Raw genomic sequence first — 27,914 nt, forward strand, 5'->3', positions numbered from 1 at the left:
TTTTCCTAAATCCACTCAATTGCCATGACCTCTTTGTGTGTATCCTTGGCCATGCAATGCCTTCTGGCAGTAGTTGCTGGGAGTGGGCAACTCCACTTTACGTGATGCAGGCACAGCTTTGAAAAGTAAAAGGTTACATACAGCCAGCTATTGCACAAACCTTCTGAAGTCATTCCTGATTGTTGTGCACTAATATGAACACAGCACAGTGACGACACTTAAATGGACAAGGTGTTGCAAGCTATGTAGAAGTCAGTGACGAACAGGCACAGATCAACTGCACAAGAAATGCGTGGGTTTCCAGCATGAAAGAAAGTTTCTCTCAGACTGACTTTGTAATAATCAGCCCCTGACAGTAGATGGCAGTCTATACCAGCCAATCCATGGGTGGAAACACTGTGTAATTGTTCTGTCTGCAGGCAAGAAATAAAAAGTGAGCTGAGCTTGGGCATTGTGGGCTTGTTAAGGACCAGCGGTTCATTGGGCACCTGGCAATTAGAGTGACAAAGGTACAAAGCTAAATTGAAATAAACCTTCAGCAGAAATTGCAAAGCTATTGCTAGGTAAAATGAAAGAAGAAAACAACTCCATCCCAGCAACATCCTGGTTTATCTCCTCTGCACTCTGTCCAGTATAATTCCATCCTTCCTGTAATGTGATGACAATGTACTCCAGTTGTGGCTTAACCAGTGTTTTACAAAGTTGTACCATAACCATAACATATTCTATGCCTCAGCTAATGAAGGCAAAGATACAGCCCTGATAAAGATTTGTTGCCTGAAATGTCAACTCCTTATTCTTCCATTGATGCTGTGTGTCCTGCTGAGTTCTTCCAATATTTGTGCGTTAATCTGGATTTCCAGCATCTGCAGAACCTCTTGTATTAAAGATCCTGTATGCCTTTTTCACCACTTTAGCTACCCATGTGCCACCTCCAGGAACCCTTGGACTTGGTCACTAAGCCTCTTCATTCCCTATTACTATCAAGCACCATACCATTCATTGTATATATCCTACTCTTAATGGTCTTCCCAAGGTGCATCACCACACCTTTATCAGGATTAAATTTTATTTGCCTTTGTTTTGCCCATTTTACAAACTGATCAATATCCTGCAGCCTAACACTAACTTCCTCACTATATGTCTCTTACAAACATATTCAAATCATTGATGTATATGATTAAAAGTAGTGATCCCTGTGGTACCCCATTGGTCACAGGTATCCAAATACAAAAATAACTCTCTAATATAACTCTTTTCCTCCCAGTACCTCACTAATGTTGGTTCCTATTTGGATCCCTATTGGGACTCTAACATTTTGCAGGAGTCTCCCATGTGGGACCTTGTCAAAAGCTTTACTGGAGTCCATGTAAACCACATCTCATAATGCAGACTGACCAGCAAGCTACTGTTCCTCATCTATCTTTGTCATATCTTGCCCTATGATAATTGAAATCAGCATGCCCTATTTCAAGACTTTAATTTCTGGTACTCCCTTGTCCTTCTTCATTATTACCTTGAAACATACAGAATTATGGTCACTATCCACAAAAAACACTTTCCTGCTGACAATCTAGCCTCTTGTCCAACTACATTCCCTAAGATTAGGTCCAATATTGCTCCTTCTCTGGTAGGACCCTCTTTGTTCTGGCTCAAAAAACTCTCCTGGACACATTTTAAGAGTTCCATCCCCCTAGGCCTTTCACGTTAAGGCAATTTCAGTTCATATTGGGGAAATTGACATCTCCCACTAATATAACCATATTATTCTCACACTCCTCTGTAATTTGCCCAAGTATCTGCTCCTCTCTCTCATAAACACCACTGGAAAGCCTGTAGCACAATCCCAGCAAAGTGACTACCCACTTTTTGTTCTATATGCATCATTTGAATAGGCTTCCAGCACATTGTCCCTTTTTGCTACAGTAATGGACTCCTTAATCTACACTGCAACAAGGCCAATTTCTCTTCTATGCCTCCAACCCAGACATTCTATCTTCTCCCCTCTCCCATTGGGCAGAAGATACAAAAGCATGAAAACACGTATCACCAGGCTCAAGGACAACTTCTATCCCACTGTTATAAAGCTATTATACAGTCCCCTAGTACAATATGATGTACTCTTGATCTCACAATCATCCTCATTATAGCTTTGCACCTTATTGTCTACCTGCATCGCACTTTCTTTGTATCTGTAATCTATATTCTGTTATTGTGCCTTGCCCTTGTGCCTCCTCAATGCATTGTTGTAGTGTTACGTGACCATGGTTTCGTTTACTGTGGGTGTCACTTTAAAATGCCTGGATGAGGTGGGACTATGACATCAGTATAACAAGTTGGAACAGACCGCTGGGACTTCTGGAGAGAGAGAGAGAGAGGAAGCTTTGGACCGCAAGCTGCTGACCAGAGCTTGCAGCGACAATGGGTAAAGTCTGATACTTTCCCATGCCCAAAGGATTGGGTTGATTAATGGCACAGAGTGCATACTGGATGTGTGACTGTCATCTTGTGGTATTTCTACGTGGATTTCGGGATGACTCGGTGGATAAGATCTTCGGTTACTGTTACTTCGTTTTCCCAGCGTGGAACCTGTGGAATTCTTCGTGATCACCTCCTCTCTACATTTTAACGTGGATTTACCAGTCCCTCCTCTCACTTATTCCGTGGATTACTGGACCTTTCTAGTTTGCCATCTTAAGACTTTAAGAACCATTCCTAAGTTTGACAGTTTGGGAGCCACACACACACACATAACATTGTTAACTTCTGGTTATTTCATTTAATTTTCCATATCTTTGAGTAGATACTAATAAATGTAGGGGTTTTGACATTAAAACCTGACTCAATTTGTGATCTATTGCTGCTGGTACGTAACAGTAGAGAAATGATCTGTATGGACAGCATGCAATGTAAAGTTTTTTTTACACGGTATCTCAGTACACGTGACAGTAATAAACCAATTTACCTTCTCACTTGAACATTTTATACCCCAGAATGTTGATGTGCCAGTTTTGCCTTTCTTTCAACCAGGTCTCTGTGATAGTGATATTGTATTAATGTGCTAATTAATTCCCTCATTTCATTTGCTGTACTTGTGAACATACTATAACCAAAAGCAGTGAAAACAAATGCAAATTTAGCCTTGCATCTCCCCATGTGCGTGATCATATGAATATTTGTTCTTAAAGCTTGTTTCAGGGTCAAATATGACACCAAATCTGCAAATATTCTGGAGCAATAATCAATCTCCAGTGGGAACTCAGTAGAGATGCAGGGTTTTCATCTGGAAGGTTGACAATTTTTCCAACCCCCCACCCCACAAACAGATGCCACTCATCCAGTACTAAATATCATACAAGCAGTCTGACTATTTAGAGACAGTGGAGGTGTCAAGAGGTTGTGGTAGAGATAAATGTGACCAATACTTCTGGGTGACATCACCAACAGGCAGGAGAAATAGGAGCAGGCCAAAGAACACATCATTGCATGAATACAAAGGTGGTGAACTGTATTAAAGGTTGCAGATAAGTCAAGAGAGACAAGGAGAGATAGAGTACCTTACAATCATAGGTAAGCTATTGTCAGAATTTTAAGAATATAGAACATTGCAGCAAAGTATCAGCCCAACAGCACAAGATTTTGTGTTAACCTCTTAATCTACTCCAAGATCAATCTAACCCTTCATTCCTATATAGCACCCCCCCCTCCTTTTCTATTATCCATGTGCCTATCTAAGAGTTTCTAAATGCCCATAATATATCTGTCTCTACCACCACCCCTGGCAGGGTGTTCCACACACAACCACACTCTGTGTAAAACCCTACCAGACATCCCTCTTATACTTTTCTCCAATCACCTTAAAATTATTCCCTCTTGTATTAACCATTATGCCTTGGGAAAAAAATCTCTGGCTGTCTGCTCAATCTATGCATCTGATCATCTTGTATATTTTTATCAAGTCACCTCTCACTCTCCTTCACTCCAAAGAGAAAAACTCTAGCTCACTCAACCTATCCTCATAATCTCTCTAATGCAGGCAGCATCCTGGTAAATCTCCTCTGCATCCTCTCTAAACCTTCCATATCCTTCCTATAAATGAGGCAACCAGGGTATTGCCAGGGTTTTATAGAGCTGCAACATTACCTCACGGCTGTTGAACTCAATCCCTGATTAATGAAAGCCAACATGCCATACACCGTCTTAATAAGCCTAACAACTCATATAGCATCTTGGAGGACTATTCATTCGAGGTAATGAGGGCGAGAATTGCTTTTAAACCGGTGATGGCGGAGGTTCATTCAATTGGACTTAAACAAGCTTTAAGATATCCAGCAAATCTCAGAATTACGTTGAGCGACAACAGTCAGCGTTTCTTTAATACTCCGGAAGAAGCAAAGAAATTCGTTGAAGAATATCGCTCTTCTAGTCCAACTTGAACTATGTGTTATGTGGAAGAACTTTTGGAGAGAAGACGCCATTCCATTTTAGGCTTTAACTTATGAAGCTGCGGTATAGCTTTTTATTTTGGTCTGTAGACCTGGTTTTTTTTATTATTATCATGATTTACAGATGCTTTTTTAACTTTACTATAATGTCTTTTTTCTTAATTTTTTTTCTCTGGATTAGATATACATGTTAAGACTTTGTAATAATGATTTATTTCTTAAGATGTCGTTTCTTCTTCCCATAAGACTTTGCTTTCCGTAAGCGTTTATTTGCCTGTATTTGAGAATGGGATGAACGTTTTGAATTTTTGAACTTTTTTTATATATATATTGTAGTGGTTATTGAACCCTTTTTAAATTCTATTTTGATAACTTTTTTTAAAAAAAAGATTGGTGAATTTACATCTATATTTTGTAATATGGTCCTTTCAAAATGTCGTTTTTTCTTCCCATAAATCTTTGTTTTTGAAACGTCATTTCCTTATATTTGAATATGGAATTTTTTTAAAGGCATATTACACTATTTTAAACTTCAATGGTTATCCTTTTTTTATTAATAATTTTTTGCTTTTTTTATATTATTTTTTCATTTTGATTGATATATATTCTTTTTGTCTACAACCCTGTATTTATATCTGGGTGTTATATAGTTTCTCTTTTCTTTCTTTTCATGAAGTCGCCATCTTGAAAATGGGGCTAATATTAGTGTTAGTTTGTGCGCCTGCCGCTTGGCTTTTTTCCGTGGGGTTGGGGGAGGGGGTAGGGATCTTCTTTCACGCTTTTGCTTTTTATTTTTTTGCTTTTAGTTTATGGGCCGACTTTAAATTATTAATATTGTTGAGGTGTCATGTTCTCCGGTTGCTCCTGAATCATTTTTCCTTCTTCCTGATTTATAGGTTATGTGTCTTTTTAACCTTTTATGATATACACAATTAATATTGGCATGATGGATAAGTCTGTTAACTTTATCTCTTGGAATACTAATGGTTTAAATCATCCGATTAAACGTAAAAAAATATTTAAAGTATTCCATAGACTAAATGCTAATATTATTTTTGCACAGGAGACCCATATTAGGAGGGAGGATAATCAACGCTTTTTTAGGTTCTGGAAAGATCAACAATTCCACTCGAATTCTACCGCCAAAATTAGGGGTGTGTCTATTTTTATAGACCCTTCAATTTCGTTTACACATCATGAAATTATTTCTGATCCACAGGGCAGATTTTTGTTGATAACTGGTTCACTTTTTAATCGAAAAGTGGTTCTCGTTAATATTTATGCACACTGCGAAAAATCTAGGTTTTGAGGCTGCTATTTTGGTAGCTGGGCAGATTGCATATCTGATTGGACAAATTTGAACCTGGAATTCCATGTATGTTCAAGGCTTCAGAGGAGGAAAAAGAGGTTGAAGGAGGGCCAGTCATTTGCAAGGATATAGATGTGATGGTTGTTGTTTTGTAGAGGGGATCAATAAAGAGAACTTTCAATATCAGCTAACATGGGAAACAGGAAAGGATGTTGGGTGTTTGTTCAGAAGTTTGAAGGAAGCAGGAGATTGTCCTCAGAAACCAGAGGAGCATGCGGGAGGACATAAGTAAAGAAAGAAGTGAGTTGAAGGTTGAAACTGGTGAGAGCACTGGCAATTTGGCTAGATGGACTAAGGGTGGTGAGGGAAATGGCAGCTGAAGTAGAGCAAATAGTCACTTGGTGGGAAAGAAGTCCATGAGTTTGTTATGGAAATAAAAGGGCATAAGAGCAGAGAGTTTCAGGAAGATGGCTTTCAGTGTGAAAAGTTAGATGTTCCCTTCTGATCCTGGATACAGGGAAGTTTAGATAGACATTTGGCATCCTTACCAATAGCATGTATGTGTTGGACAAGATCAACCCCTGCAGGTCCTCAACTCTCTATTTTAGTAGAGTTCAACTCACTCTTTACACGAATGATCACACCAAACCAATCCTGATCCTGTCCTTCTCTAAGCAATGTATAAGGTCTAGAGCAGGGGTCGGCAACCCACGGCTCCGGAGCCACATGCGGCTCTTTTACCTCTGTGCTGCGGCTCCCTGTTGCTTTGGGAAATAATTGGTCTTTTGCAGCATCCGCGCCCATGGGGGCCAGGTTGAGGGAGGCTTAAAAGCAAGGCTGTTTAGTTCGAATAAAGTTATTCGACTGCAGTTTACTGACTGCGTGAGCACACTGCTACAACGTGTTTTTATCGCTATTAATATACGTCACCACTGCCAATACCTGACACCCGTCAGTGCACGATTTCTTTAATTTTTCGATCCAAGGTAGGCCAACTATGGAGAATTCTAAAAAAAAGAAAAGTGACTGAAGAAAACAGAACGTTTAATGATACGTGGACAGATTCATTTGCTTTCACTGCTGACGAGACTGGTTTACCGGTATGCTTAATATGCAATGAGAAACTAGCAAACAACAAAAAGTCAAATGTTGCAAAGCATTTCTAGAATAAACACGCAGCCTTTGCTCAAAAATATCCGGATGGAGATGAGAGAAAAAAAGCCGTATCGGAACTGATGCGGAAGGTTGATCTGAGCAAAAATCATTTCAAGCAATGGATGAAGTCCGGAAAACCAACGACATACGCTAGTTATATTGCCGCTTAGGAAATAGTCAGGCACGGGAAGCAGTTTACAGATGGTGAATATATAAAAGAATCTTTCATTAAGATTTCAGAACATCTATTCACGGACTTTAAAAACAAGAGTGAAATTGTGCAGAAAATCAGGGATATGCCCCTCTCTGTAAAGACTGTCAAAGACAGAACCATAAAAATGGCAGAAGACATCACAAGACAGCAAATTAAAGACATCAATTCAGCTGTGGCCTACTCGATTGCCTGTGACGAGTCTAAAGACAAAGGTGATATTGAACAAATAGCGTTGTTCTGCCGGTATGTAAACTCTGCCGGGCCACGGGAAGAACTGATTGAGTTGATACCTCTAAAAGACCAAACATGGGGGGCGGACATCTGTGAGGCTGTCTTGAATTGTTTAAGAGCCAAAGAAATAAACCCACCTGGTGTCAGTAGCTACTGATGGGGGCACCGAATATGACGGGAATGCACAAGGGAATTATGGCTTTTCTGCAGAAGTCGCTGGACAGAAAGCTGCTGATTTTTCACTGCATCTTGCACCAAGAGGCACTGTGCGCTCAAACATTTCCTCCGGAATGCACAGAAGTAATGGATGTTGTCATTCAGATTGTCAATAAAATAATGGCAAAAAGTTTAAATCACCGTCAATTCCGTTTGTTACTGGACGAGCTGGAAAGCGCATATTCTGATCTCCTGCTGCACAACAAAGTCCGGTGGCTGTCCAGAGGGGAGGTGCTGAAACGCTTTGTCGCGTGTCTGGAAGAAGTGAAAACTTTCCTGGGCAGCAAAGGGCTGGAAAAGCTACACTTCATGGTAGACACGACAGCGCACCTGAACACGCTGAACACAGCTCTTCAGGGGAAAGGACGTACAGCCCTACACATGTTGGAGGATGTTTTGGCATTCGAGCGCATGTTGACAGTGCTTGCCAGAGATTGACAGAAAGGCACTTTGTCTCACTTCCCCAATTTGAGAGAGTTCAAACAAGGTCACGACATGATAAATTCGGAGTATTTACATTCTGCAATCATCGCAATGCAAACATCGTTTGGGAAACGCTTCTGTGAGTTCAGAGAGGAAAAAAAACACATTATCCTTCCTGGTCACTCCCCCAAGCATCGATTCATCTCTACTGAATACGACTGCATTGGCAGGTGTGAGTAAACCTGATCTTGAGATGGAACTGGCCGAAATAGCCGACATATGGGTGTCCAAGTTTAGACACTTGACAGCAGACCTTGAAGATGTTGCCCGTCAGAAGGCCGTTCTTGCTCAGAATCACAAATGGAGTGATATTGAAAACCCCCCTAAACCGGACAAACTTGTGTTCGAAACATGGAATGCTATCCCCAACATTTATGTAAACATTAAAAAGTATGCGCTTGGAGTCCTGTCGATCTTTGGATCCATATATGTATGTGAGCAGGTGTTCTCCAACATGAACTTTATTAAAAACAAACATCGTGCACACCTCACAGATGACAGCTTGCGATCCTGTGTAAAGATGAAGGTGACGTCATACAGCCCTGATGTGCAGATGCTGTGCGCTGAGGTCCAGGAGCAGAAATCCCATTAACCAAGTATGATACATATTTTAATTGCCTATTATTTTAGGAATATTCATATTTTTTCATTGTTTAGTGAAATAGTCCTTTTATTTTTCAGGTTGACAGCTGGCTGATGTTATTTTTGGTTTGCTGCTGGCGGAAAATTTAAGTTCAGCGTTTTTCATAAATACAAGAAGAACTCAAATAGACATTGAGTATTTTAGTTAAAAGTAACCTTCAACCCAATGTCTTTTTTTCGGAGTTCAAAATGTTTTTGTTGCATGCAGAAATGTAATTTCGTTTTCTCTGCAGGAGTTCATCAATTTCATAAATGCAACACATTATAGTTTGTTTATACATAGCATAAAGGCAAAAAAAATGTTGTATGCAGTGTTATTTCATTTTAAATGTCAAACAGGTTTTGCGGCTCCCAGTGTTTTCTTTTCTGTGGGAAACGGGTCCAAGTGGCTCTTTCAGTGGTAAAGGTTGCTGACCCCTGGTCTAGAGCAAAAGCACCTCCCTCCCCTTGTGATTTGGAGCACTTTGACTTACACAGGCCAACACCACAGGCAGGTTGGGTTTGGGTTTATGATTTTTTAAAAAGCTTTGCATGTTACCTGACTCAAACCTGCCCATTTTTGGGGCATTAAAATTCCTTTTAATCTGTCTGACATAACCTGTCTAAAGAGCATTTTAACATTCTGGATACCAACAGTCCTTGAAGCTATCTGTGTGACATTGTCAGATTACAACAGTGTGAGGAAATTCCGCTGGTGGTGTGGGATGATACATAGCAGCAAATCTAGAAATGTTCAAGTGTGGTCATGATAGTGTTTAGTATTACTGGATGGTTGTACCAGGATATGGTGCTGGTACATCTGGTTACTGGCAATGATCTTGGCAAGGAGGGTCATTTGATTTTTGTATCTTCGACCTTTGCAGCACCAATGAGCAAGAGCAATTTCTCTTCATGCTGTAATTCTGTTAACAGGCAATGCCTGATCCCTGTTTGTAATATAGCTGTTTTATTTAGTTGTTTTTCTTTAAGTACAAATAACCCTGAAAATGCTGTTTCTGTTGGATTGTCTTGCATCTCCCATTCATACATAAAAACATTCTTTTTAAACTGAGAGATACAGACTGGAAACAGATAATAAGGCTACTTTTTATAGAATGAATAATATATACAGTATAAGTAGATTCAATTTTCAAATAGAACATAAAACAAAGACAAGCTAGTCATTTTCAACTAAGTGTCCAAATTGAATTTGCAACAGATAATTAATTTTTGAAAACAGGTTTTACTGAAATTGAAACAAATCTAGGAAGAATTACCTGCTGTAATGTCTTTACAGGAGAGAGTGGACCTCCTTGCCGGCTCAGAACTGGCACAAACTGGTTGCTGATCACAGTTGCAATGACTTGACCTTGTGCATTCAACAGCATCTGTGGTGTAACTGCTTGCACTTGAAGACTCTGTGTTGGTATTGCTGTCACTGTATTGCTTGTTGATATTGTGACTGGGTTCATGACTAAGGGCAGGGTTCCTATGACCTGTATTTGAGAACAACAATAGTAGTGAAAGGATTTGCAAGGGCCACAGCTGCCAGCATCAAATGGAACAGTAAAACCTTATGGACATAGTGATTTAGGATACCTTATTAGGAAATAGCATTCAGATATTTTCAGCAGTCTACCTTTGGACAATGAAAAGATGTCACCAACTTCTACTTTTGATTGATGTGGATGAATTTGCCCCACTGTCAGGTCTGAAGTTCTACCTTCGCTCAGTTCATTTCAGGCCATATTGCTTAGTACCTCAGAGAATTTAACCCTTCCCAGCTATTCAGTCTATACCTGTTTATCCTTCCAACATTTTTACCTGTTTATGCTTGAAGTAGGGTATCCACATCACGCCATACAAGATCATTTAATTGGACAGGAAGCTCAGAGCATAAAGAATGTTTCATTGGGCCAAGTAGCAACCTACATTGTATGCATGGTTTGGCTACATAAACAATCAAAGAATTTTATGAAACAAGATACATTACCAAATAATATACTGTAGATTAATGTCATCAGTGATATGATCAAATGACAGTTTGGAGACCTAGTTTCAAAGTATCACAGTGCTGAGATACAAGTTACATACTGTGTACACACAGGTAGAATGGGAAGATCTGCAAAAAATTTAAACACTTTTCAGTACATAAGAATCAGTTATGAATTCCTCTCTTATGACCACTCAGAATAAACCTATACCAGTAACTCTTACATTCAAAGTCTCCATATTTAATTTGTAGCAGCAGCTACTGCCTATATGCTGTCTATAATCCAAGCTATTGAACATAAATATATTTTGTTTCACTTTGATAAAAATAGGTAATAGCTATTTGCTTTTGTTGCTTTAATATGGCTGTGATTTTCTTTTGACATATGTGCCTTTTTCTAATATTACTCTGAATGCCAAGCATTAGATTTTGTGGGCGCCAAGTCCCATTTTGGTCCAATGTGTGTACATACTACTAAGGGCAGTAATGTAGAAGGCCAAATCTGCTGAGGTTCTGCACTGAACAATTTTCTTAGCTGAACTTCAGCTACCCTAACCTTGACTTCCAGCCATGGCAGCAAGCCAATCTTGCAGTTTTGCACTAGGTAAGGATGCCGTCTCTAAGCAATCCTCCAAATTACGCGTGGTGTCAAGTATCTGAGCAAGGCTGAGTGGAAGTTGCAGCAGTGTTCCTTCAACAACACATCTTTGTACTCCTGTGAGGCTTGAAGCAGTCATACATGTGCAGGGGTGAGGTAAATCTACGAATGTTAGAATGGAGACACAAGAGATCACAGATGCTAGAATCAAGCAACTAACAATCTGCTGGAGGAAACTAGTCCCAGTCCTGATGGTGGATTTCAAAACATTGATAATTCCTTCATCCCCTGTGCCTCCCCCCCCACCAACAGATGCTGCTCAATTCATTCCTCTAGCAGATTGTTTGCTGTTATGAGCGTTAGATATGTTCTGACTGATCAGAGCTTATTGCTAGTTTAATAATGGGAGATAGGCAAATAGGCAATAAGAACTGAGCAATTAGAGTTTGGCATTTGAAGATGCATTCACTGACCTTCACCATGCCCTTGAGGTTATTGGATTCTTTTGTATCACTGCATCCAGGTTCTTGGGGCTTGACTTGTACTACAGACTGCCATGAATATATGTCCTCATCCCCTTTTAGGGGTGGGCTTTTGCCCTCCTCCCCTTCACTTCCTTTTATAGCCCATGTTCTCTTCCTTGCTATACCATTCCACAATGTCTCCAAGGTCAGGATAAGTTCCTGAGGGACCTCTAGGACTTATTCCAGCCAAAATGGTACCTTCTCTTCAAAACATGCAGAATGGCTTAAAGCAATGCCAACCACTAATGATACTGAACCCCTGTTGAGCAAAGCATCTACTCAAACTGTGGTTGGAGTCATAGTAATAAGCACTCAGCAACAAGTTATTGAATCCCAGTGCCTGTTTTGATGATTACCAAGTTTAGTCTCCATTATTTTTAATTTTCCTAAATAACAAAATGTTTAAAGATATGTAATATGTTTCAGAGTTATAGCAGACCTACCTGTCCTTGCGCATTAGTTATGAGTGGACTCATAATTCCCTGTAAACCAGGCATGGCGTTTGCAATAACTGGTGTGGCAGTCAAAGAGCCAACAAGTGGAGCTTGACTATTGAGCTATTAGATGAAGAAAAGAAATACAATTGTTCTGATATGAACAAAACTGTTATATTTTAATATCATTAAAGATATATTTCACACTGATTATACCCAAATTCTTAACTAATCCTTTTCACTCTCAGATTGACTCTGCTGTATATTACAGTATTTAGAACTACGTGAGGACGAAGGAGAAAAAAAGTCCTTGATGACTGCGTTATGCATCTTTCCTGCTTTGGGCACAGGCTTCTTTTATTTTTACAGATGGTTAATGTTCTATAATCATCCAAGATGCTGCTCCTCACAAGCCTTTAGACTCTTCCAATTAAGAAGCTAAGATCATTCTGTCACCTTTCTCCAAACTCTACAATTCATCTTGAGCATTCCAAATGTTGGAATTGTACTTTCAAGAGTCCAAAGGAATACACTTGATAAAAGAGAAAGGCATCATATGTAGGTGCAGGAGCAGCAAAGTGGATGGAATAGATTACCATTGAACACATGTCTCCTCATCAATGAGTATTGTTTTCTCTTCACCCGTTCTCACCCTTACCAATCCTTCCATAGATGCTAGTGCCTTCCCTTTCTCCCACCCCAAGCCCTGATCCCGTATTCCTCTCCGCATGCTGGTATCTTCCTTTCTCATGCTCCTGACCCTCACCTATGACCAAATGCCAAGCTCTGATGCACCTTTCTCCTCCGCCTTGAGGAGGCCACAATCTTCCTAAGCTTGGCCTTGAGAAGAGAATGCAAGGTAGGAACTCCACCAAAAAAAAAAATAGCAAACAGACAACTACTGAAACTGTTGTTGGTGCCCTATTGCGGCACACTTCTAGTATACTTCTAGAAGTTCTAGTCATGCTATCTTCCTTAGAATAAGAAACTGTTACAAATAATCAAGCTATCTTAGGAAGTTTTAAAATTATTTCCTTGGAGATTTTTTTTTCATTGTTCCACTGCTCCACTTATTCGTCTTAGCATTTGAAACACCACAATTTGGATTCATTTTCAAAATAGGATTTCAGCAAAATGGAGATTAAAACTTTCTACAATGCATTGGAGTGACTCACTATTGTTTGATTTAATGTCAGGCCTTGAACTGTGTTGATGGAAGTGATCTGAGCTTGTGGTTCTGGCTGTTTCAGAGGTACAGTCGATGTAGGAAGGGGCTGTAGAGTGGCCTGAGGCTGGAGGGTCTGTTGAAGCTGTGTAGGCTGAAGTGTGGTATTCAACAATGAAGCAGCTACAAGAGAATTGGGGGAAAATCCATTAATTAGATATAGTTTTGTTTAAAACCCAGCGTTCTAATTCAGGAAATGTAAGTTTCTCAATCTTGGATTTACTACAATCTCAGCCAATAATGTCACCTACTGCCCCCTTATTAATATATTGAGATAGAAGTTCGTCTTTGATCATTTGCACTAAGTGTGCTCATATAGTAGCAGCTGCATTTGGATTCTGCTTCTTAAATTTGGTTCTGAATTGCATTAGCTCTGTACACAATAAGTGCATGGCTGAAGACAAATTTCTATAATGAACATGCACATTATATATCATTGGTACAGCTTCAAATGGTACAGTACATCTAAAGCAATTTATCCATTCAGAATTACTCTGTGATCTAGATTTCCTTTATTTAACAAGTTACAGATCATATAAAAACTGTTATGGTTAAATAATGAGTTCATTATAAATATCACCAAAGACGTGAAAATGAACTGGATCTCTTCGGTGATGGGATGTCAGATGTAAAAATTGCCTTCCATACATTCATTATTCTGTGCTAACCACATATTTTTCAGATTTATTTTAAACACATGTCAGAAGGCTAAGTGTCCTGTGCTGTCAATTCTATCAGTAGAAGGATGTTCCTCTTTTATGCCATTGAAGTTGAGAATTAATATGGAATTATTTATCATGTGTGCACTAATGCAACTTTTACATACAACATACAACTGCAGGAAATTATCACCTTTTACAGCAAAATTCGGTGATGTGTAGATTGGGGGCCTCACTAATGAAACTTTCAAAAGTCAGTTACAACAGCTTAGTCCAAAAAGTGTGGAATCATTCATTTCATCTGAGCTGTGCAGGTTTCAGATGGAAGTGGAAGATTATACAGCAAGCATGAAGGAGGAATTTTCACAAGAAGATCTATTCTTTCTATTCAGATGCCTGGACTCAAGCTTGGCGAGATCTAGCATTTTTCAGTAAACTTTAATAAAGACATAGGAAACTGTAGATGCTGGAATCTGGTGCAACAATGTGCTGGAGGAACTCAGCAGGTTGAGCAGTATCTATAGGAGGAAAGAAATTGTTGACATTTTGGGTTGAAATGCTGCACCAGGACCAAAAATTAATAAGTATTAATTTCACCTCAGGGTTACAGATTAACACATCAGAATTCATTAATAAATCAACTGGATTTCTAATATCCCTTTATACCAGTGTCGCACGGTTACAAAAAGGCTGCCCTGGAGAAATATTCTGAAACTTAAACCAGAAAAGTGTGTTTATTCTAATGTACTGTAAGTTCCACAGCATTGAAATATCCCATATGAGAATTACTAAGCAACAATGTGTAAATTATCATCAGATAAACTATAGTAACATGTTTTCCTCTTTCTAAATATATGTCCTATAAATTGGAATTGATGGCAAGAAAGTTAAGAAAATGCACCTCAGAGCATATGTAGTATGCTCAAAAGTTGTAGCTAATCTCATAAAGCAACTTTAAAGTGCATAGAAACATATGATGATTGTGAACTGAATTTACAGAGAATCAGTAGGTCGATTGTGGCAGTGGGAGAGCTATGGTCCCACTTGTTTGGAAGTCAGCACTTGTCCACCCTGAACCGATGAAGAATTGCAAACCTTTTCCATTAGTTACTTTTAAAAAGAGTGATGATCAAGAATCAACTTTATTTGCCATATATATTTACATGTATTAGGAATTTGCTGTGGTGTGTTGGTCAGGACGCGACATGCAACAAAAATAACAACATTCAACAATTATAAAGAATAAAGAATTATATAAAAATAAACTTAGAGGTTAAAGTATGGAGATGGAATAAAATGTACATAAATACATAAATATCAGCATTATAAAATGTAGCTTAAGGTGTTTACGATGCAGTGACAAGGATAACAGATAGAGGGGGGAGGGGTTACCTAGAATGGTTGATCAGATTAACTGCCCGGGGGCAAGAAACTTTTAAATTTTTTTGTTTTAATAGCCTTATAGTGCTATATGTTAATTATGTTGGAGTAATTTGGAACAACTGCCCACCTTTTTAAACAGCATATGTTCCATCATGTTGATACACATATATTAGAATGTTTATTGACTATTACTGATCTAGAAGCATCAGTGTGGGATCTCACAAAAGGCATCAGTCCTTGCACTGCTCATAGAAGCTCAAGACTATTGTCTTACAGACCTTAAACTTCGTTACCTCCTCTTTCCTGAATAAAGTTGAGATCACACAAGGTCAGCCATTGATAGGAGCTTGCACTAATCTCATTGTTATCATTAAGTCTGCTCATGAAATTAGGCAAGTGGGATTATCAAGGCAATAACTAAAAATGGGGGCAGGTATAGAAGGGCTACAGATGATTTGATGACCACTCTAATAACTCCACATTCTCTGCATTACAATGAACACAATTGAGAAAAGGTACAGATTTAGGTGTAATAAACTTTGGCAAGTCCTACTTATAAAAATGCAATCATGTTATTACTTTGTAAGGGAGAATTCACCCCAGCAGCCACCTCTGTGCAGAGGTTGAGAACCACTTTGGTTTAAAATTGCTCTGTAAGATGCCTCCTGTAAGTCGGGAACTGTAGAGGAGGTTTGACCCAGACGCAGAACAGTGGAGATGATTCAGCAGTAAGCAATCACTTTAAGAATAAATTGCAGAATAACAAGCCACAATGGGCCACAAAACAAGAGAGAACAGATACTTAACTCAACGAGGCAACAAGGTAACTGAAAGCTAGGAGTAACTGGTTGTGGCTGGCTGGTTCGTATAAGTAGACAATGGCAGTGGATGAGAACTGGGTTTAAATAGGCTGCAGGTGATAAGTTGGAAACAAGTGGCAGGTGGCTCCTGTTAGCTGGGTGGAGACTGGGAGCAATCTGCATGTGCAGCCTGACAGGACACTTCCCCTCCTATGGCAGGCCCCTGATGATCCAGTTGGGTCTGATGGAACTTATTAGAACTCATCAATAGCAATGGATCTAAGATGTAACTGGACAGCACTCAAGATCTCTCCTCTAGGCTGTAGCCTTCCCTGTTGACCAGGCACTACACACACCATCCACGGTGACATGAATCCATCAGTGCGGAAACCATGTACACTGGACCACCTTCCACCATCCTATCTTCTAGAAGTGCAGGCTCAGCTAGGTTGAATGATTCTTGGCAATGGGTTTGAGTCAGGATATGTGGAAAGTAGGTGTGATCCTGGAAACAATGGCAGATGGAGATGGTAGGTGACTGGGTTGATGTGATAGGTGATCTTGAAGGGACCTACAAACCTGGGCAAGAGCTTGTGGGAGTTGGTTCACAGCAGCAGATCTCAGGTGGACAGCCAGACATAGTCCCCAGGCTGGAGTAGTATGGCTGGGCATCAACAGCAATTAGCCTGGTGGCAGTAGACCAGGTTATCAGCTAGGATGGCTCTTCATGGCCTCATCCATGCAGCAGCAAACTAGGGCCCTGGCAAAAAGGAACTCCACCACTGGTTCCTCCACAGGGAACAACAGAGGTTGGTAGCCATGAACACTTCAAAGGGTGATATACCCATGGTGAGGAGGTGAGTAGATTGTGGGACAGTTTGGCCCAGAGCAGATACTTCTTCCATATGGAAGGGTTAGAGGCAGTGAAGCATCACGGAAACTTCTCCACTTGATGAGTTCTTTTCTGACTGTACATTGGTCTCCGGATGATAACCAGAGGACAAACTCAATGAGGTGCAGAGGAGGGAGCAGAAGGCTTGCCAGTAGTGGGAGATGAATTGTAAGCCCCAGTCACACACAATGTCCTGAGGTGAACTGCATGTTGGAGAACTAGGTCTGTCATCTCAGTGGCTGACAGTTTAGGGAGAGCAATGAGGTGAGCCACCTTGGAGGACTGGTCCACCACTGTCATGATCACCATGGCCCTTGTGGAAGGTGGAAAACCAGTGATGAAATCCATGGCGATGTGGTACCACAGGCATTGAGAGTCCAGTTGTGACCGCCGGAGCCCAGGGGGCCATTGGTTGGAGAAATTGGATGGGGCATATTGAGGACAGACAGCAATGAATTGACATACATCTAAGATCATGGTTGGTCACCCGAACTGCGTTATAGAAAATCCAGAATCCATTGTGTGCCTGGACGGCTGGAGATGGGTGAGGAGTGGGCCCACTGGAGTTCTTCAGAGCACCCAGCCACTGGCATGTACACCTGATTATCAGATGTGTCAGTCGAATAGGGTCGTGCTGTAGGGCCTGGCGGATCTGGTTTTCAAGGTCCTGGATAATCAGGACGAGGATCTGGGAATATGGAATGACGGGTTGAGGGTCAATCTCTGTTTCAGCTGGGTTGAACTGTAGTGACAGAGCTCTGCCTTAATGTTCTTGGAGCCCGGTTAGTAGGAGATGGTGAAGTTGAATTGCTTGAAGAAGAGGGCCCAGCAAGCTTGACGTTGGTTGAGTTCGTGGGTCTGTTCTATGGATTTGAGATTCTGGTGGTCAGTCCAGATCAGGAAGGGCTCAGTGTTCCTCATCATCCACTATCTCTATTTACCAAGGCCCATTTAATGGTGAGTAGTCCCCTGTCTCCTACTCCATAACAGAGCATTGTAGAGTTGAATTTGAGTGAAGAGGCACAAGGGTGTGTCTTCTCATCCGGTCCTCACTTGCTTGTTGATCCCTCTGGCACCCACATCAGATGCATTCACTTCTACCACAAAAGGTCCAGAGGGGTTCGGATGGCAAAGAACGGGAGCAGTGGTGAAGTGTCTCTTGAACTCCTCAAAAGCAAAGTCTGCTACAGCAGAACAAGTTATCTGTGAAGTTGGTGATTTAGTGAGGGAGGTGAGAGGAGTGGCAATTTGGCTGTAGTCCCTGATGAAACACGGTGGAAGTTGGAGAAGCTCAAGAAGTGCTGTAGCTGTTTGAAGGAGCGCAGTTGGCAACATTCAACAATGGTGCGCACCTTCTCTGGGTCCATGGTTATGCACTGGGGAGAAAGGATGTAATCCAGAAAGGAAATGACTGGGGTGTGGAGCTGGCATTTTTCTAACTTACAATATAGTTGCTTTTTGAGGAGATGCTGAAGGACTGAATGAAGTGACAGAGGTGGACAGAAGGTTTGGAAATGACTGGACTGTTGGAAAGTCTGAAAGGCATTACCAGGTACCCGTGGATGTTATAAACACCGACTTACACTCATCCCCTTGGTGGATGCGGATCAGGTTGTACACACTCCATAGATACAGTCTGGGGAAGATCTGGGCCCTGCGGAGTGTTTCAAATCGCTACCCACCAAGGGGTGAGGGTAGTAGTTCATAAATGATGATTTTGTTGAGTCCATGGTAGTCAATGCAAAGATGAAGAACCCCCATCTTTCTTTTACACAAGGAAGAATCCTGCACCCGCTAGGGACTGGGAAAGATAGTCAAATGAAGCTGTGCTGTAGCGCTACGATGAGGTAGTCATTTATGGCTTGGGTCTCAGGAGGGAAGAGAGAGAACAGACGCCCTCAGGGAAGGGTGGTGCCCAGGAGGAGGTTGATCACGCAGTTGTGAGGTGGCAGGGTGCTTGCCTCCCTCTTACTGAAGGTGATGGCAAGGTCATGGTACTCCTGTGAACGTTTGGTGAGGTTAAGGATTTCCTCTGTCTCCACAAATCTTTGGGGTGAAGTCAACTAAGTTTATAGGTAGGTGGGTCCCCAACTCAGCAATGAATTGTGAAGTGAGGGCTGTGAGAGGACAGCCGGGGTAACCCAGAATGAGAGGAGTGTTGGGCAAGTCAATAAGGAGGAATTGGATGGAGTCGCGATGCTTATATTCACAGGCCATGTGCACGCACTGACCATCACAGACCCCAGGGGACATCCGTCAATGGCTGTGATACAGAAGGGGTGAGAGGCAGGCTCACAGCAGGGAGTCCAAGCTGTGCACAGAGTCCAGGCCATAAAGTTGCCTGATGCACTGGAATCCACCAGAGCCTCCTGTATGCATAGAGCTATCAGAGGATGGACAAAGAGAGTGTTGAGCAATGGTGCTGGAATGAGGGGGCCAGAGGGAGCTTACTAGATAAAAGGACCCTTGTCTCTACCTGATGGTGCGATTTCTGGGACACAATAGGAACTTGATGCATGGGTGATCAGCTTGTCCACAGTAAGCGCAAAAGTTGTTTCTCCACCAATGCTCATACTCAAGGGGTGGTGGGGGGGGGGGAGGGTAAGGGAGCTCTCCCTACCTGCGTGGGTTCTGGAGGCATTGATGATGAGGGTCCTGCTGCTGAAATAGTTGCAATAGAAATAGGATTCTGGCTGATGATCCCGAGGGTTATTCCATTTGTCAATTCAGAGGGCCAGAGTGATGAGCCTTTCGAGGTCAGTGGGCATCTCCCAGGTAGACTGCTTGTCTTAAAAGCACTTCTAGAGGCTATGATGATAATGGGCCAGCAGAGCTTCCACATTCCAGCTGCACTATGCCACTAGGATCCTGAATTCCACGGTGTAATCCAGCATTGAGCACGAGTCTTGAAGAAGGTAAATTATTTGATCCGCTACCTCCTCCACTTCCTGGTTGGTAAAAAGTCCAGTGCACCTCATCAGTAAAATCTTCATATTAGTTGCAAATAGGGTTTATTGTCCCAGCTAGCGGTGGCCCAGATCAGAGCTTGCCCAGTCAAGAGAGAAATGACGAAGGCAATCTTGGCTCAGGCCGTAAAATACAGAGATTTCTGCAGTTCCAAGTAAGATGCACTGGGACAAGAAGTTGCGGGACTGGTTTGGGAATCCATTGAAGCATTCAGGCACCCAAATCCAGGGCTCCGAGGGAGGAGGTTGACTGGTGTGCTGTTGCTGTATCAAGACAGAGAGTTTGTTGAGAGTAACGAGCAGATGGTCAATAGTTTCCTGCTGCTTCTGGATTGTGTGCTCATGTCGACAGACAACTTCCTTTAGACAAGAAAACTTTTCTGGGTCAAATGCTAGTTAACTCATTCTATCCTGAGGCAGAGCAGCAGAGCCAATTTAGTGGTGAGTAATCACTTTAATAATAAATTGCAGAAGCAACTGGATGAAGCTGGCTATTTCTTATGAGTGAACAAAGATTTTGGCTGATAGCTGGGTTTAAATAGGCTGCAGGTTGGAAATGAGTGGCAGTTGACTCCTGTTAGCTGGGTGGAGACTGAGAGGAGTCTGTATATGCAGGCCTTGAACTTTATGGCACCAAAATCATTGACTTAGCATTGCAATGATATGTTCAACGATGGTCTGATGGATCCTGGCACCTCACTATAGCTGTGATGAATATCTACATATTTATAGGTCAGTGATACAAAAGCCTTAAGATAGAGTGATCAGAATAGGAACAGAGGTGGTCTGCAAAGCAGCCACTCAATCTGCATTTGGTTTCTCCGATATAGAGGAAGTCACACCGTGATCACCAAATGAAGTACATTATATTGAAAGAGATGCAAGTGAATCATTGTTTTACTGGGTAGTGGGAAAGGAGGGGGTTAAAATGACAGGTGTTACATCATTTGCAGCTGTGTGGGAAAGAGCTGTGAGTTGGCATTAGTGGAGACAGAGAAGTCAATTGGGGCTGTGGTAGAAACCATCCCTTCAGAATACTGAAATGGAAAGGGAGGGATATTGTGCAGTCACATTGAAGGCAGTAGAAATTACAGAGGGTGATCCTAGTGGTGGAGTGGTAGGTGAGGCCAAGATAACTCTTGTCCCTGGGTGGAAGGAGAGAGTGTGAGAACAGAAGCAGAGGGAATGGAATGGAATAGACACGGTTGAGAGCCCTGACAAGTGTGGTGGATGGCAACTATGGTGAAGGAAGAACTGGTCTGAAGGATGTCATCATCTTAGCTTGGTATTACAAAGCTATTATCCCAGTTTCTCCACTTCCATCATTTCTATCTGACGGTGTGATATTGAGAAATGGTTCACCACACTAGCTGCAATGAAGTCTCCAGGATCAGACAGTATCCCAAATGCAGTACAGTAGACCCTCAGTCCAGAATTATTCAGACTTCCAGCCAACTTGTTCCTCTATAGTTACAACACTGGTATCTATGGTAGGTTGTTGAGATACTGTATGTCTTGTCAATTACAGAAGTAGTCACCAAGACCCCCGTGTCTGGGAAAGATAGTTTAACTGAAGTGTAACGTCAGGATATTCTTTTCTTTCTCGCAGGAACAGATACTGTGGCAAAGTTACTGGGGAGCAAATCATTGCTCATCATTTTAAATAGTCCAGATTAGGAAGCTTTCCTCTTGCTCAACAATCGATTATCTATCCAATTTGAGCACATAGCATTACCTGCATCATTGATTCCCCATTGGTCCATGTTAGTACCAAATTAAATTTACGAGAAGACAGACTTCAAAGTCTGCCACCCGCCCCTCTAAACTTGCCAATGTGAATTACAATGCATATCTCACACGTAAAAATGAAATGATTGGAACCTATAACATAAAGGGGCAAGATAGAGCTAAATTTCACAGCTATACAAATATATTGATTGGAGATTTTAACACCTAAAAACTTGAATGAGGTTAAAAGAAGATAACTGATATTTTACAATGGTCTTGAGGTTGAGAGGTTTGAGAGCTTTAAGTTCCTAGGAGTGCACATCTCCATCAGCCTGTCTTGATCCAACCACATTATCACCACAGTCAAGACAGCCCACCAACACCTCTACTACCTCAGAAAGTTAAAGAAATTTGGCGTGCCCCCTTTAACCCTCACCAATTTTCATAGATGCACCAGAGACAGTATCCTACATGGATACATTGTGATTTGGTACGGCAACTGCTCTATCCATGACTGCAAGAAACTACAGAGTTGTGGACACAGATCAACACATCACAGAAACCAGCATCCCCTCCATTGGTTCTGTCTACACTTCTTACTGCCACAGAAGAGCAACCAATATAATCAAAGCTCCTATACACCTCTCTTCCTCCCACCTCCCCCTCCAGCATTGGGCATTACATCTAGTTCAATTGCAGAAGCTTCTATGAGGTCAACCAAGGGTGTTATTTTCTTTTTTAAATGTATTTTTTTTACAATCTCAAGAGCCTGCTGGACATTAAGAACTTGAAGTACTGCAGGTCTACCCCATCAGTGAGTTGCTTATTGGCAAAGAAACTGAAGGAACTGGACTTGGTGCAGACCCTGCTGCTGCATGCATCAGAGAGGTGTTGGAGGAGTCGGTGCACAAAGGTAGTGTGCAGTCTTACAGCAAGTGAAAATATGGAATAGTAGGAAATAATTTAAAAGGTTATTAAGAAACTTTAGGAAATATATACTCTGCTATAAAGAATGACAGCAAACCTGGCAGTAATGAAATATCATAACTATCTGTCACTGTTTAAAACTGCAGTACAGTACTTTTAACGTCAGGTCTGTCACTGTATAACACTGGGGTATAGTACCAGTGGGGATGAGTCTGTTAAAGTACAACACTGGTATCATACAGGTGGGATGGGTCTGTAACTGTATAACCATAGAGGTCGACCTCCAAGAGGACCATAACCTTGCCATGGTTTGGAGGCTTGCGTGCCTCAATGACCTAGAGAGCTATATTGACTGAAGTCAGAGTTTTATGCTTTGGTCCTTGGTAGGGTGAACCATGCCAAACAGGTCAAAGGGTAAAGGCCAGACTAAGAGTGGTCCACTGGTCCTCCAGGTTCACGGATTCAGCTCAGGGCCAACAACCCTGATTGGCAAAACAAAATTGTTACAGAAACAACAATGAAGAGTCCTTCTACATCTGAGTGGCCAAGGACAGAGCCAGTGGTGTAAAGGGCAGTAAGTAGAGAGGTCAAAGGGTAAAATATACAGTTAATGGCAAGACCTTCAACAGATTTGATGAACAGAGGAATGTTGGGATCCAAGTCAATAGCTCACTGAACATGACCATGCAAGTAGATAGGGTGAAAAAGAAGGCATAGTTGCCTTCATTGGTTTGGGCATTGAATCTAAGAGTAAGGAAGTCACTTTGCAGTTGTATAAAACATTGGTTGGGCCGCACGGAGTATTATGTGCAATTCTGGTGCCCACTACATGAATAATGTGGAGGCTTTGGAAAGGATACAAAAGAGGTTTACTGGGATGCTGCCTGGATGAGAGGGTATATGCTACAGGGAGAGTTTGGACAAATTTAGATTATTTTCTCTGGAGAATTGGAGGCTGAGGGGAGACTTGATAGAAGTTTATAAAATCATGAGTGACAGAAATGGAGTAGACATAATTTTTCCCAGGGTAAGAATGTCAAGTACCAAAGAACATGAGGAGATGCGTTGGGAAATTTTTCTTTTTTTCCCAATGACTGGTAGGTGCCCAAAACTGGCTGGAGTGTTCATTGATATTTTTGATCTCTCACTTCAGCAGCCTGAGGTAACTACCTGCTTCAAGCAGGCTTCAATTATACTGGTGCCTAAGAAGAATGTGGTAATCTGCCTCAATGACTACTGCCCAGTAGAACTTTCATCCATTGTGATGAAGTGTTTTGAGAGTTTGGTGATTAAACATATCAACTCCTGCCCGAGAAGCAACTTGGATCCGCTCCAATTTATCTACTGTCACAACAGGTCGACAGCAGATGCCATTTCACTGGCTCTTCACTCAACCCTGGAACATTTGGACAGTGAAGGTGCATACATCAGGATGCTCTTCATTGACTAGAGCTCGGCATACAATACTATCATCCCCGCAAAAGTATCACTGCCCAATAATTTTTTTTGAAAGTGTTGCTTCCACAGATTTTTTTTGTTTATGGTAGATCGCTTAAAGCTGAACACAAATATAATTTCAGACTACGTGTATCACATAGGAACTTGGAGAAACAAGAAAATAATTTTTATTGAATATAATGCATTTAACTGCATAACAGTTCTGCTGACGCTTTGCAATAGTTCAACTAAGCTAAAAATGTTTTGTTGATGATTTTCATTTGTACTCAGTGTCTGAGGCTTCTTATTTAAGTGTCCAACAATAATCAGCCAGCATCGATAGATTCCAATTGCCCTGATACTGATTCTCCATGACCACAATGTTCTGGTGAAAACTTTCACCGTGCTTATCACTGACAGCACGAAGATTTGTAGGGAATAAGTCTAAATGGGAATGTAGAAAATGAATCTTTAGTGACATTCAAAAGCAAACACGAGGAAATCTGCAGATGCTGGCAATTCAAGCAACACACACAAAATGCTGGTGGAACACAGCAGGCCAGGCAGCATCTATAGGGAGAAGCACTGTCGACGTTTCGGGCCGAGACCCTTCGTCTTTAGTGACATGTTGCACTTCATGGTTTTGCATGTGTGAAGCATTTTATCAATTAGCTGCATGTAGTATGGTGCTCGGTAGTTGCCAAGAAAATTTTCAACAACATCCTTGAATGCCTTCCATGCAACTTTCTTTGGTCACACGTCTTCAAATTGCCTATTATTGAAGACCTATTTGATTTATGGACCAACAAAAATGCCTTCCTTAATCTTGGCATCAGTTATTTTGGGAACCACCTGTCTCAAATATTGAAATCCTTCACAGAAATTTATAGCCTTTCTAAAACCCTGTCCTGCCATACAGCATCTGCCCTGCCTAAGTGTGCCCAAACATGCCTGGTCAAGATTGAAAAACTTTTCAGCTTACATTGTGGGCAACAGTTTAATTCTTAAATTATGAATTGAAGTAACAAATATCAGTGATTTAAAAAATGGTGCGTTATAGGGAAATTTCATGGAGATTTTCATAATCAGCAGCCCAAAATCTGTAAGATATACCCAAAAGTATTCAGGAAGCAAAATCTTTGTTGTTCAGTGTTACCAATAAGCTTCAAGATCTAGATTTCGACACTTGCAGACCCTAGTCAGTTCTAATTGGCAACAGCATCTCCTCCACAATTATCATCAACACAGGTGCACCAAGAAGCTGTGTGCTTAGCCCCCTGCTCTACTCACCTTTTACTTACAACTGTGAGGCTATGCACAGCTCCAAAGCCATATTGAAATTTGCCCATGACACCTCTGTTGTTGGCCGAATCAAATGTGGTGGCAAATCAGCAGATAGGAGGGAGATTGAAAATCTGGCTGAGTGGTGCCATGACAACAGCCCCTCACTCAATGTCAGCAAGACCAAGGAGCTGATTATTGATTTCAGGAGGAGAAAAGTGGAGCTCCATGAGCCAGTCCTCATCTGGGGAATCAGAGGTGGAGAGGGTCAACAACTTTAAACTCCTCTATGTTATCATTTCAGAGGATTTATCCTGGGCTCAGTATGTAAGTACAATTACAAAGAAAGCATGGCAGCACCTTTACCTCCTTAGGAGTTTGCAAAGATTTGTCATAACATTTAAAATTTTGACTATAGATGTGCACTGAAGAGTATATTGACTGCACCACAGCCTGGTACAGAAGCACCAATGCCCTTGAATGGAAAATCCTACAAAAAGTAATGGATATGGCCCAGCCAATCACTGGTAAAGCTCTCCTCACCATTGAGAACATCTACACAGAGTGTTGCTGCAGAAAAGCAGAATCTGTTATCAAGAACCCCCCCCCCCCACCCTCCACTAGCCAGGTCATGGTTGCTTCTCACTGCTGCCATCAGGAAGAAGGTACAAGAGCCTCAGGGCTCACTCCACCAAGTTCCAGAACAGTTATTACCTCTCAACTATCAGGCTCTTGAACCAAAGAGAATAATTTCACTCAACTTCACTTGCCCCATCACTGTAATGTTCCCACAATCTATGGACTCACTTTCAAGGACTCTTCATTTTATGCTCTAATATTTATTGTTTATTTATTTACTATTATTATTCTTTCATTGTTTATTGTATTTGCATCATTTGTAGCCTTTTGCACACTGGCTGTCCACCCTGTTGGTGTGGTCTCTCATTGATTCTATTTTGGTGATTGGATTTATTGAGTGTGCCTGCAAGAAAATGAATCTCAGGGTTGTAAATGGTGACACGTATGTACATATAATAAATTTACTTTTAACTTTGAAATGGTGTTCCCACATTCATTACAGTTACTACAGAGAGTAGTCAGCATATCTGTTAAATGACTAGAGGTCTGATCTTTGAATCAGGGGCACAATGTTCAAAAAATTACATTGTGAAATTGATACTACATACACTGAAGAAGCCTAAAGGTTACAACAGCATGATTAAATTCCAGAAATATGATGTTGTATTTCTACCATTGGAAGTTAAATTTGGTTATCTAAAATATAAAATAATTTGGAAAAAAAGTTAGCATTAATAGCAGTGGCCATGAAACTCCACCTCCACCCCCTTTCCCCCTCCACCCACTCTCCCCCTTTTCCCCCTCTCCCTGTAAAACTCCATCTGGTTCACCTAGGCCTTTCAAGATAGGATATCAATTGTCTTTGCCTTATCTGAACTGAATGTGACATAAATGTGGTTAATTGTTCTAAATTGCCCTTGCAAGGCTACTGAGTTCAAGGACCATTCATGATAGGTATTAAGTGCTGATCCTGCCTACAACTCCCATATTTTGAGAATGAGTTAAAAAAGATCATGGTGGCAAAGCTAGAAATGAATGAAGACATAAATTTAAAAATTAGCTGCAAGAGGCAATGGTGTAGCAAATTCATCAAATCTTGAATAAGGATTTACTTTGTTCATTAAATTATGTGCCTTGTTTGGTACAACACAGTTGAGAAGCAAAAAAATATTTGATAACACCATAATCGTTCCACTTACACTTATTCTTTCCACAGATGACTAATGTTCTAATATCTAACATTAATCTCATTCTTCCTACACTTCTCCTATTAGCTGTAGAACCTAGTCTCTTTATATCTGAAGTGTTTGCCTGAGTTTATTCTAGACTTGTTCAAGTATTACATGGCTAAACAGCCATTCCATAGTTTTTTTAAAATTTGAAACACAGAAAATCACAAGGATGTGATAAGAGATGTATCTTGTAAAAGTGATACGAGAAATTGTCTTTATAATGATAGCCTTGCTTTTAATCACAGCTCAATACAATATAACTGTCTGGGTCAATAATCATTGTGAAATCTCTTACTTTGGCTCTCATAAGGGGGGTGGAAGGAATGGGGAGGAGGAGGGGGAGCGGAGAAGGGGGAAGGGAAAGGATGAGGGGGAGGAGAGCATGAGGAGAGGGTGAGGGAAGGGGAGAAGGAGGAGGGGAGAAGGGTACAGGGAGAGGAGGAAAGGGGGAGAGTGGGGAGAGTAGATGGAGGGGGAAAGGGGGTGGAGGTGGGAGAGGGTAGGGGGAGAGGGACGGTGAAAGGAGAGAGGGTGGAGGGAGAAAGGGTGTAGGGGAGAGGGACGAGGAGGGGGGAGAGGGAT

The 27,914-nt window shown here is 41.3% G+C and overlaps 1 protein-coding gene across 1 annotated transcript in view; it reads right to left on the minus strand.

Annotated features, from left to right (window-relative positions):
- pou6f1 (POU class 6 homeobox 1) overlaps positions 1-27,914 on the minus strand; it is an 87,582-nt gene that overhangs the window by 27,594 nt on the left and 32,074 nt on the right. Inside the window, exons 6-8 of the mRNA XM_059956102.1 lie at positions 13,399-13,571; positions 12,233-12,346; positions 9,952-10,170 (exon numbers count right to left, since the gene is read on the minus strand). Of these exons, the coding sequence (XP_059812085.1) occupies positions 9,952-10,170; positions 12,233-12,346; positions 13,399-13,571 (506 nt within the window). The remainder of the gene's footprint in view (positions 1-9,951; positions 10,171-12,232; positions 12,347-13,398; positions 13,572-27,914) is intronic.

This window comes from Hypanus sabinus, chromosome X1 (genome assembly GCF_030144855.1).
Source record: "Hypanus sabinus isolate sHypSab1 chromosome X1, sHypSab1.hap1, whole genome shotgun sequence".
Taxonomy (NCBI): Eukaryota; Metazoa; Chordata; class Chondrichthyes; order Myliobatiformes; family Dasyatidae; genus Hypanus; species Hypanus sabinus.